This window comes from Charadrius vociferus, unplaced genomic scaffold, assembly GCF_000708025.1.
Source record: "Charadrius vociferus isolate BGI_N301 unplaced genomic scaffold, ASM70802v2 scaffold104, whole genome shotgun sequence".
NCBI lineage: Eukaryota > Metazoa > Chordata > Aves > Charadriiformes > Charadriidae > Charadrius > Charadrius vociferus.
The window spans coordinates 2,487,305-2,498,549 of NW_009648255.1; the positions used below are offsets into that span (position 1 = coordinate 2,487,305).

At 38.3% G+C, this 11,245-nt stretch overlaps 1 protein-coding gene across 1 annotated transcript; it reads left to right on the plus strand.

Annotated features, from left to right (window-relative positions):
* Window positions 1-1,389: 1,389 nt before the first annotated feature.
* On the plus strand, window positions 1,390-11,245 carry MLF1 (myeloid leukemia factor 1). Its single transcript, XM_009884406.1, has 6 exons — window positions 1,390-1,554; window positions 6,947-7,036; window positions 7,902-8,030; window positions 9,105-9,264; window positions 9,873-10,005; window positions 10,973-11,245. Exons 1-6 carry the CDS (start codon window positions 1,420-1,422, stop codon window positions 11,073-11,075), a joined length of 750 nt encoding a protein of 249 aa, XP_009882708.1. The 5' UTR covers window positions 1,390-1,419; the 3' UTR covers window positions 11,076-11,245.

Consider the following 11,245-nt stretch of genomic DNA (forward strand, 5'->3'; position numbering starts at 1 on the left):
AAGAAGAGATGGTATAAAGCAAAGAGATCAAAGTGGCCACGTGGTGTGGAAACTAGTTTTCATGGGACTGAAGATAAGGGGTGGGGAGAATAGAAAAGCTATTCAGGAAGCTTTCAAGAGATGATTGGGTGTTGAAGAAGTCAGAGGAACGACCTGAAGCTTTTCTTCATGGCGGCATGAGATGTCATGGGAAAGGCTGCGGTGTCCTGGAGAGAACGAGGGTGTGAGGTGTCTGGGGAGTGCCAGGAAATTGATAGGAAGGAAGATGAGGGGCAGTTAAGTCTGAACAAACATACCTGGGAAATGACTGTTAACTCTAATAGAGTGGCTTTCAGCGGAATAGCAAAGGGGAAAATTAGACTGGAGGTGAAGGGAGGAAATGAAGCATGGTTTTTGTTTGAAGTAATAATTTGTAGCCTTGGACCACAGGCGTCAGCACTGATCATATATTGTGCCTCTGACAAAATCATATGTTGTTCCTCTTTTGGCCTCGGTTTGAGATACTTTGTTCTTGTCCAAATTAGAGAATGCAAAGAAGTAGGTAATAATGGAGAGCAACTTCAGCAATGTTTTACCTGCAAGCCAAGCTTTGGGATTACTGATGGGTTTTTGGAAACAGGTTGAGTGTATAGAAAGAGGAGAGAAGGGGGGGAAAACCTAACAGGAAAGCAAAAAGCCAGTAAGAATCTTTCTTTGTAAGCAGACAAAAGGGATGTGAGAACATGATTTGTGGAGGGTGAGGAAAGGGAAAGCAAAGATGCAATAGTGGGTGACTAAACTAAAGGAGATGAAGCTAGCTTGAATTTAGAGGATGGTATGCATTTTTGAGCATGTGGGTCAAGGAGGATGAAAAATAGAATGGGAGTAGCCGGCAAAATAAATTTGGGGAGCGAGGGGAAGAATCTAGTGGGACACGATGAGTTCAGTGAATAGTAGTGTGCTAAGCTTTGGAAGAGAAAAATGGAAAAAATGGGAGGGGGAGGGGGGGGGAGAATTCTTTTAATATCAGGGGTTGGAGGTAGAAGTAGTGATAAATATAGGTCAGTTTTATAGTTCCTGGCAGATAGTAAACATAGGCTGGAGTGAAAGATGTCTGCAAAGGATGGACTATTTTTGGAAAAGATGAGGAAAGAGGAAAAGCAATATGGACACCCAAGAGCATAAGAGAGCAATGAATACAGAAGAACCAAAACACCCAACCAACCTGTGAGAGGGGAAGAAAAGTGGAAGACGTGAGAGTTTGTGAGGAACAGGAGATTGCCCAGTTGGTTCTTTATTCAAATTCTTTATTTTAATAGGACCCATCTGGGATGTTTTACAAATTTCAGAGCCATTTTACATAGCTTGGAATAAACCCTGATGACTTTCTATGTGAAATATGTCTTTTTCAGGGATCCTTTTGCTGCACACCATGAATATATGCGGCAGATGATGAGAAGTTTTTCTGATCCTTTTGGACGAGATCCCTTTCTCAGTATAACAGATGGTGGGGAGAGAACAGTAGATCGAAGAGCACGCCAGGACTCTCAGGTTGCTCTAAGAGGAAATCGCAGAGTAAGTATTTTCTTAATCTCTAAGGATTGCTACATGGAATTTACATTTACTGGTAGTATAGTTGGCTTCACATTTCCGTTTCTGTTAAATTTGGTCCAGTGGAAACAGAGGCCTGGCTCAGCTATTGCAACCTTGGTCAGATTGTTTCATTGCTGAGTAAAATGTGGATAACATCTCTCTTTGTTCCTTAATGACCTATTGCTCAATGCTGACAAACTTCTGTTAGGACTAATAACAAGTCTGTATGCTATTGAACCTTGACTATACAATATTTAATGAAACAAACTAAACATATTTATCAAATGTTTGGTTTAATAAATATTATGTATTAAGTGTTTCTATTACAGAAAGACATTAAAAATGTCCCATGACAGAGCCTTCTGTAAATGCTTATTTCCTTTTTATGCTAACTTTACTTAAAAAGGTACCTTGAAATGTTTATGCCTTCACTCTGCATTTTAGTATCTTGTGTCTAGTTTTTTATGTTAGTTTGATTTAACACAAACCTATGTTTTAACCACCTAAATAGTATCTACGCAGAGATTTTTCAACTTTGCAACTGAGAACAAAGGCTTTGCGTTCTGTATTTGGTCTGATTCTTAATGTTTCCTCTAGCTACAACAATATAAAAATTAAAGATCAGGGAAATTGATATGAAACCTGGTATTTCTGAAACTGAGAAGCTGGCAATGATCTATGTTTTATAGGAAGTATCTCTTTAAACGCTCTGGGCATGCAGGACAATTATATCTAGCTTCTGTAGCTAAGCTTTGTCTAATTGCTGTATTTAGAAAGGATATATGTTTGAAGTTGGTTCCTCTCGCTCCACCAGACTAAATATTTTGCACCTGAATGATCTCTTACTATAATGAATCACATTTGATTTTAAAAAACAGTTGGAAGACAAAACAGATTACAAGGGCTTGTGGAACTCAGCCAGGTTTGGTGGGGGTTGTTCAAACCTAGATAGTTAGAGCTTAATAAACAAAGCTGAAGCACGGACTGTCACCTACAAGTCAAAAGGGTAACTGTCAGATTCTTTCCTCCCTGCTCATACATTGCTGGTTAGCTTCAAATATAGATGTTGCTGTATCTAATTAGGGCGTGATCTTTCCTCTACCAAAGCAGATTCTTAAGCTTTGGTTCAGAAGATGCGTATAAACAGATCAAACTTTTTTCCTTTAGAAAAAGAATGTTAAACCTTACCCTAATATTTTGCGGGGTTTGTATCCATTGTTCTTGGCATTGAGGGATAAATGTGAGGCATAGAAAACCTTTATCTGTGGGTACAGAAAGGAGTTAAAGGTGCAAGAGCGCTGTGTTATTTTGATAAGCACAAAAGAATTCCACACCTGCTAAAATCTTTCCACTATCTTTTAATCTTCCTCATGTTTCACCTAAGAGTTGTCAGATGTCACAGGAGACTCAACACTTATTTTTTGAGCCTTGTTGTAGTCTCAAACTGCTTTTACAGGTTTCCTCCCAGAAATTATTCAAACACTTAAAATAATTAGATTTTTATGTAGGAAAAGATGGATATCTTTACTGCCATGTAAAATACACTTTGTTAAAATTACCCCTGCTGATTACTGATACTGTAATTCTACATTTAAGTAAACTATAGCATGCCGAAAACTGCTCTATAAGGAACAGAATTTGTTGCAACACCTCAATGTGCATCAATATTGCATTCAAATTTGAAAATGCTTTCCTTTCTCAAACAGTGTCAGTTTTTAGCCATTTGGAGGGGGGGAAGGGGGAAAGGATATGAGGAGGAGGAATGGGGTAAAACATCTGAAGAGATACTGTCATTCAGTTTTGTTTGGATATTTGATCGTCATATATATTAGGCAACTATTAACAGCTTTTATAGTATGTATTCCAAAATAGAGTTTATAAACTTTTTATGACTAACAACTTTATTTTTTCCAAGGATATCCTTTTGCATTTGGTATATTCTTTTCTGCCACTACATGTTAGACAAAACTGCAGAGTTCATAAAGGTGTTCAAGAATTGGATAATTCCTTCCTTTTGTACTTGGAGTTATTGTAAAGTGTTTGGTACTTCTGCCTAACCAGTCTTTTCTTTAGGTAGGCTTTTATATAACTCTCCAGTCTCAGTTTCCTGGAAACGTTGATGTGTTTTCCAGCATCTCATTGCCCTGTCATATAGGGGTATTCAATTTCAGTTGGTCAAACAGGAACTGTATTTGCTGGTGTTTATAGCTATGTCTATTTATACAACTGCAGAAGAATATAATTTACTCATGGGGGATTTGTCTTCATGTGGTTCTGTATATGATGATAGATTTACCTAGAACTTCTTTGCAATGACCTTTGAAACTTCTGACAAGTTAGACTTCATTTTGTTTATCAAAAGGGATGTATGGATATTTTACAGAAATATCTTTTTATATTTGTGGTAATCTCTTGTAATAAATAAAGACTGCTTGTGAACAGGTCAGCCACATCACTTAATTTTTTAAGCTCTAAAATTGTATGCCAGCCTTCTGAAACTTAATTACATAAATTTACATTAAAGGAACTATTGACTTGTTGATTTTAATCAACTTTCAATGAGGGGGTTCTGTTGCATGAATAGAATGAAGTGCTTTCAGAGAAGTGGGTGATGTTTGAAGCACTGTGCCACGTTTTAAATAACTTTAGTACAAAGGTCGCTATGGTATACAAATGTTTCTCAACTTCTAGTGCTTCTAACACATACATGTGAATGACTTAAGTGTGGTGACAGCTATCACTTTCCAATATCATTAGTATAAATATATTACTTCTATATAGCCAGAGATGACTACATATTATATTGTTGTAGCACGCTATAAATTACCAAGGTCCACTTGAGTGACTGTTTTTATTTGATCAGAAATGTTTAATATCACCTGCTGTATATGAAAGTTACTTCTGCTGTGTCTGATAACAGGTATAATAACTAAATGATGCTGGTCCTTTTTCTTCCAGGCAACAAGCTGCTCCCTCATGCTCTTTGCAGGCTTTGGTAGAGGGGTTAGTATCCCAGGAGCAATAATCCTTGTAGCTCTTGCTAGTATGTGCATACGGTCTGTATAACTAAAGCATGGACAAAGGCTAGTCTCAGTGCGCCTGCAAACTGCTTTTGTTGGTGTTTAGATACGTGGAACAATATAATTCAAAAAAGATTTTTTTTAATTATATTTTTTTTCCTTATTAAATGAAAATGCTGGGGTAGGTTAAATACACTGATACCAAGTTGGAAGAGTTACTACTTAGCAGCTGGCTTTGCTACTCAGCGATGTATCTGTTGGTGCTTGATCTCTGATGGATATGAATGAAATAATCCGTGGAGAGAGACTCCAAGCTTGGAGTGCTGCTTGTAGATGGATGCTAGTGGCTTGGAGTGTGTTTGCGTCCGTGATACCTATGAGACCTGTAGTACTGGTCACAGCTAGACAGGCCAGCTTCTGGAGACAGAATTTGCACTGGAACTGGGCTTGGAATCATTTTCAGCTGTGGCTTGTTGGGGGTCCGGAATACCTTGTAAAAGATCTGTAAAAAGTTTATTGTTATGACCCTCGTGGAGCTTTTGGTTCCTTTGGAAGGCTTTAAAGAGTCCTCAGGTTGAGAGCTGGTAGCTTAGAGTGGCTCTCACTTGCAGAGCAGGTAAAAATAAGCATGGGTCTTTGAATTTTCAGTTCTAAAAGTATTACTTGTTTAATTATCTCTTCCAGAGGCACAAATTGGCATCTTGCTGTATGCAAAAAGTGTATTAGCTCATCAAAGTTCTTTTGCTATTAACTGCACAGGCTATGGTTTTACTCCCCCTGCCCCAATCTACGGCATGTAATTCCATAGTTACAGCTGATTACTATGTAATGTCATCAGTCAACATCCAGATTTCTAACTGTAGAAGGCAGTTTTCTGGAGTTACTGAAACTTGCAATGATTTGATGTCCTAAATGGTCTGTAATTATTGCCCAGAGGTTTTGGTAGCTCTTAAGGATTCAGATTTCTTGGTACTCAAGAAACAAACTGAAGATTTTCTATACCTGAATTTTACTTATTTTTGTGTGTAAACTGCAGATTTTATTTTTAAACTTTTAAATACATACCTGTTTAAATGGATTTATTTAAATTTAATTCTCTATCTTTCCAGTAGTTGGAGGAATGTGGGGTGTTTGCTATTGTAATTAGCATCCTAGTGTTCCGTAGCACCTTAGTAGTGCAAAGGGCTGCTATGTGGACCCCGGCAGCCTGCCTCTTCCCAAAGCTGCTGGCTTTTGCAGAGCTCTGGGGAGCTGATTTCCCTGCTCTTCTCACGGCCTCATACCTGTGGACCAGAGCGTGGTGGTGGCACAGCAGCTCTCCTGGGATGCCGCGAGGCGTGCGCATGCCTAGAAGCTCACCAACCAACCAGTGTGTGGTGTTCCCTCTTAACTAACGTGCTCCAACCACAGCTGCACGTGTCGGAAACCAGGCAGCCCAGTAGGGAGTTTGAACAGGTCCTGAGGAAAAGTACACAGTAGGAGAGGAAAGGCCTGGCGGAAGTCATCTTTCTCACCACCTGCTGCACTGGAGAGGAGCCCAGAGGAGGATGCTCATTTGGGACAGCATTGCTGCCTTCCCAGATGGCCATTTAGCAGATTTCACCTGTTCCCTACTTTCTGTCTTGCCATCTCTCTATTTTTTTTTGTTTTGTTTTCTTGCAAAGGTAGCTTTTATCAGTATATGCCATCAGCTACAGATCCTATTAATAAAATTCTGTGCATGGCAGCCTGTCTTAATATCTATCCTTTGTGCAACACTGGATCTTCTGCTTTCATGTCAAAATAACAAATGAATGTTTTGTTGAATATGTCTATAGCATTAAGTAATTAACTGCCATTAAAACACCAAGTTACGGTTCTCTGATTTTTCCACACTGGCCTTTTATGAATAATGTACACTACGTCTGCAAAAGAACAGCTCTATCTGCTGGGATGCATGTTCAGTGTGATTCCATATGCATTAAGGGATTTGCATAATAGAGGTAGTTTGATCTTCAATAGATCATAAAGTATGGAGGGTCATATAGTACTTTTTACGGCAGAAGCTAGTTACGTTAGAAGGTATACGGCAATAGTTCTTGTCAACTGGCCACAATATGAGCTTATTTTGGTATTTGTGTGTCAAATCGTTCACTTCTGTCTTTCCAGTATCTTTAACTTAACAATCAGACTCCCCGTGCTAGCTTTTGATTTTTCATTTGAAAAAGTGCATTTTGGCTTGTCTATGTCTGTGAATTGCAGTCTGTGAAGAACTTTTTTGATGGTCTGATTTACATTAAACGTGCATGTAAAAAACCAGCCTCCGGACTTGCAGAGTGAGAAGACTGTTTTAATTTTTGTGTCTCTTCTTTCAGCAGGATGCAGATTTTGGGGAACCCTTTTTTGCAATGGACAGGATGATGTCAAATATGAGAAACAGTATGCTGGAAATGCAAAGAAAATTTGTAAGTTTTTTAAAATGTGTTCTAAAATTAATTGTATTGGCGAATGACAGTTGTTTGAAATATTACTCAAAGTCATGCCAAGAAAAAGGTTAATAGTCTCAAGCAGATAGTAAGAATTTTTCTTATTCCTCAGTCTTTATCATGGTTATAATTCTCTATGCTGTCGCTGATTATTTGCTAACAACAGTGCTTTAAATATGCTTGATTCTCTAGGGGTTAGAGCTGTTGTAAGTTATCTGGTCTCTGGCTGTTGCCAGAGCTGACACGTTAAGTGAAGGAGCAGTTTAAAGTGTTACTGTACACTAAAAAACAACAAAACCACAAATGCCTAAATGCTACCCTGCATATAGACCTTCCTCTGATTTTATTTTCAGTGCTGCTTCTTTCTTCTCAGTCTCTGAAGATAACACTGGTATCTATTAAGTGTTGCTGAGTATATTTACTGTGTTTCGCTGGCCTTGTAAAATGGTTTGTAATCATTGTTGCTTAAGTCCTATTTCACCTGAACTCTTTACACACATTATTACATACTGTATGTGGCAAGACTGATGTTACAGGTTATACCTTCATTACTAAACTATGCCAGGGCAAGCATTTGAGCGGTTGTTATTGCTACCCATGCTTTTTATCTGTTGTCATGTTTCCTGGCATGGGGAGACCTGTGGCCAGACAAGGTTCGGACAAGAGTGAAGGCATATCAAATGCGGAAGTCTTTTCCCAACAGGCCGTATCTATGGTGCCAGGACCGAGAGTTAATTTTTCAGAGCGGTATTCTTTTTCACAATAAGATGGTCTTGGATTGTAATAAGTACCTGTTATCCACAAGCTCTAACTTCTATTAATAAGAAGCCTACATTGCTTGTAGGATGACCTGTCCATCCATCCAGATGCCCACACGTTCAGCTCCTCCTCTGTGATGACATACTCCAAAGTAGGGGATGAACCACCAAAAGTTTTCCAGGCTTCAGCTCAGACACGCACAGCTCCAGGAGGTGTAAGTAGTGCTGAGAGACAGCAAAAAGGTCGTATGGAATTATTGGAATCTAAGTTCGTCTATACTAAACTAGTTTCCTTCAGGTTCTTCTTACTGGAGACAGTTACTCTTATAATTTAGAAAAATATATGTCTGTTTAAATATTGCTCTATATTAAAGGCTGCTTAAGCTGAAGTGCTGCTTTCTTCCTTGTAATTTGTATGCTTCTAAGTATATGTCTAAATAAATTGTATGCCTATCAAAGACTGGAAAAATGGAGTGCCAGAACAGCTGATTCTTCAAGGCAGTCTCCAGTGTCTTTCTCTTTGCTATAATTAATCCTCTTCTTGAACATGTAAAATTCTGTCTAAAATATAAGATAGCAAGAGGCAGTCTATTTGCAAAACATGGCTTCAGATCATCCCCTTTACTCGGGCACTTTTAAATGCTTACGTTACACTTCAGATGGAGGTGCCCTTTCATTGACTTCCTTGCAGCTGTTGCGTCTAATTCTGCTAAGAAATTTGAATTTGAATTTGAACCCTGAAGCAAGGTTCATGAAAGACTATATGCGAGCGGTAAAGGCCGTTGGGCATGATTGGCTGTGGGTTATGTTCAAGCTCAAGCAGACACTCAGTTATCAAAAAGGTTCTAATAATAATACCTATGAACACAGTGATAAGTGGTTGCCTGGGTTTCAAGCCAGGCAACACGACAACCCAGTAATTAGTTGTCCCTTCATGCTGGGAATATTGGCATCGGCTGTTACTCATTCTGTTGTCAAGGAGAATGTTGAAGACTTGTCTGCACGTAGTATATTTAGACTAGGCTTTTTTTCCTGTATGTATGTTACTTAAGGACCTTCAGGTGTTCTTGTTTAATCTTCCTGTCTGATGGCAGAAAGAAAAGAGAGTTCATCTGTGCTTTATCGGTATATTTTCAGCCAACACAGTAAATGAGGTATTAGGAAAAGCCTGTAAAACCTAACTTTTTCAAAAGAAAGATATAAAACCTTTGGGGAAGAAAACTGGATTTTTCTTAAACACTAACTTCTTTTTTTGGTTGGAAGGACACTTACTTCCCTTTTTTGTACAGGTTAAGGAGACAAGAAAAGCAGTCAGGGATTCTGAAAGTGGACTGGAGAAAATGGCTATTGGTCATCATATTCATGATCGTGCTCATGTCATTAAAAAATCAAAGAACAGGAAGACTGGTGATGAAGAAATGAACCAAGAATTCATCAACCTGGATGAAAGTATTGTCTTTATGCAGTTCTCTAACGGGCTTTACACTGTTGTTTCACGTACAGATTTTGAAGTTGCAACTTGAGACATCTTAAAGGGACTCTTTCAGACAGTCTGAAAGTCTGCAAATCAAGTTTCTGTAGTTGGTAGAAATTTGGACAACCTAAGTTAAAGTAACCAGTTAGACTTGAACGCGTTGTGTTATAATGCAGTTGGTACTGGGTTTTTTGTACAATAGCTGCTCATATTTGAGAGTACTTTTAATGATATTTCATGGTTTCAAACAAATTTTTAACAGGATTTTACTATGTGCTCTATGGGTGTTTGTGGCTAACATAAAATATATGTTTAAGAGATGTGTTGTTAAAATGTGCATATACTTTTACAACGCAATGACTTTCAGGTTTTTTTAATTTTTATCTTCCAAACATAAGCCTACTGGCAGTGAGCTTTTAGTTGTCTTTTATGATTACCCTAGAAATAGTTTGCAGGCCATGTGAAGAGTCATGGACCACAAGTTTAAAAAACACTGCTCAAAAAACCTAATTTTCATTTCATGTTTTTTTTCTATCTTGCTTGCATTTATTAAAAATAAAAGTGAACTTCAACTGTTTTTCAGCTGAGGCCCAGACCTTTGATGAAGAGTGGCAGAAAGAGATTATGAAGTTCAAGCCATCTAGAACTAGATGCAATTTAGAAGCTCCAAAGTACCGAAGTATTCATCACATACCCAAGGAAGATGGATCAAGAAGGTAAAAATAGTTTCTTACCAGAATAAGGAAATACTTGCAACAGAATGAAAATTAAATTCCGAAGCAATCTGTTTATGAACAAACAATGCTTACCGGCAATCTGAGGAGAGATAACATGTTTTATTCCTTCTTTTCTCATGATGCCACAATAAACAGTGTAAGGCAGTATTTTATCAAGTAAATTTTGAAGAAAGTCAGTATTTTTGACTTTGAAAATTACTTAATGAATTGATAGGCTAAAATGGTGAGTGATTTTTCTAAAGAAATACGCCAGTGATCTTAGCTCAGCTATGTACAAATGTTGTAGGTCCCCTCACAGTCACTAAATTGGTTTAATTGCATGAAGGTATAATCCTTGTTGAGGGCTCGGTTGATCTATTCTCTTGGGTAAAAGGAAAGACACCTTCCATATAGTTGCAGACAGACATGACCCTCTCTTCAGGGTTAGATTTCAAATGGGATCTCTTCGAATCTGAAGATCAGGAATTCTGTGTAGGAACGAGGACTTTATCTGTAAGTGCAGGAGCTCCCCTATGTAGACTGCTATCTACCAAGCTTTGAGGTTTGGGTTTTTTTCTTCCTCTCTTATTGACATAGTTTCAGTGGAAGTTGTGATGTCTTTATTGGTTGCACATTTGGTAGTGAGTGCTACAGAAGGGAAACGCTCCTCTTTTGTAAACTACACAGAGCACTTTCCCTCTGGTGCCTCTTCAGTTGTAGAGGTTTATTACAGAGGCTTTACTTTAAATTTCAGTTTTCAAACTAAGCTGATTGTTCCTTCTCATCCAGTGTGCAAGATGTGGAAACAGTCCAACTCTATGCTGGTACCAATAGAGGTAGTTTTAGAGGGAGAGTCAAATCTGTTTTACAACTAAAATAACTACACCTCCACATAAGTAACTAACAAAATGCGTATTCCCCCATCCCTATATCGTATGGTGGTTGTGATTGTTGTTGTTTGTTTCAGAGAGAAACCACTTGCGGTTGCAGGTTCCAGGGAGCCCAGAGCTTCTTTGGAGAATCTCAATGTGAAGGGAACACATGTCCCCATCAAAAGCAGCAAAAAATAAATTGCTTCCATTCTCCATTTGGATGGAGTTTCTTCAGAGGAGATAATGGTGCTGCATTGCTTATGTTCATATAAGTATACACGTATATATGACCAATCTCTGTTTGTTGTTTTAGTTAAGTAATAGCGTGCCTTCCTACTTCGATCTTTTGACAACTGAATGTTCTTTAA

What these genes read in the sequence shown, in the direction of transcription:
- MLF1 (XM_009884406.1), top strand. Translation starts at nt 1,420, where the DNA reads ATGCGGCAGATGATGAGAAGTTTTTCTGATCCTTTTGGACGAGATCCC. An exon ending in CTCTAAGAGGAAATCGCAGA is followed by an intron (nt 1,555 to 6,946) that starts GTAAGTATTTTC and finishes CTCTTCTTTCAG; the next exon opens with CAGGATGCAGATTTTGGGGA. An exon ending in CACGCACAGCTCCAGGAGGT is followed by an intron (nt 8,031 to 9,104) that starts GTAAGTAGTGCT and finishes TTTTTTGTACAG; the next exon opens with GTTAAGGAGACAAGAAAAGC.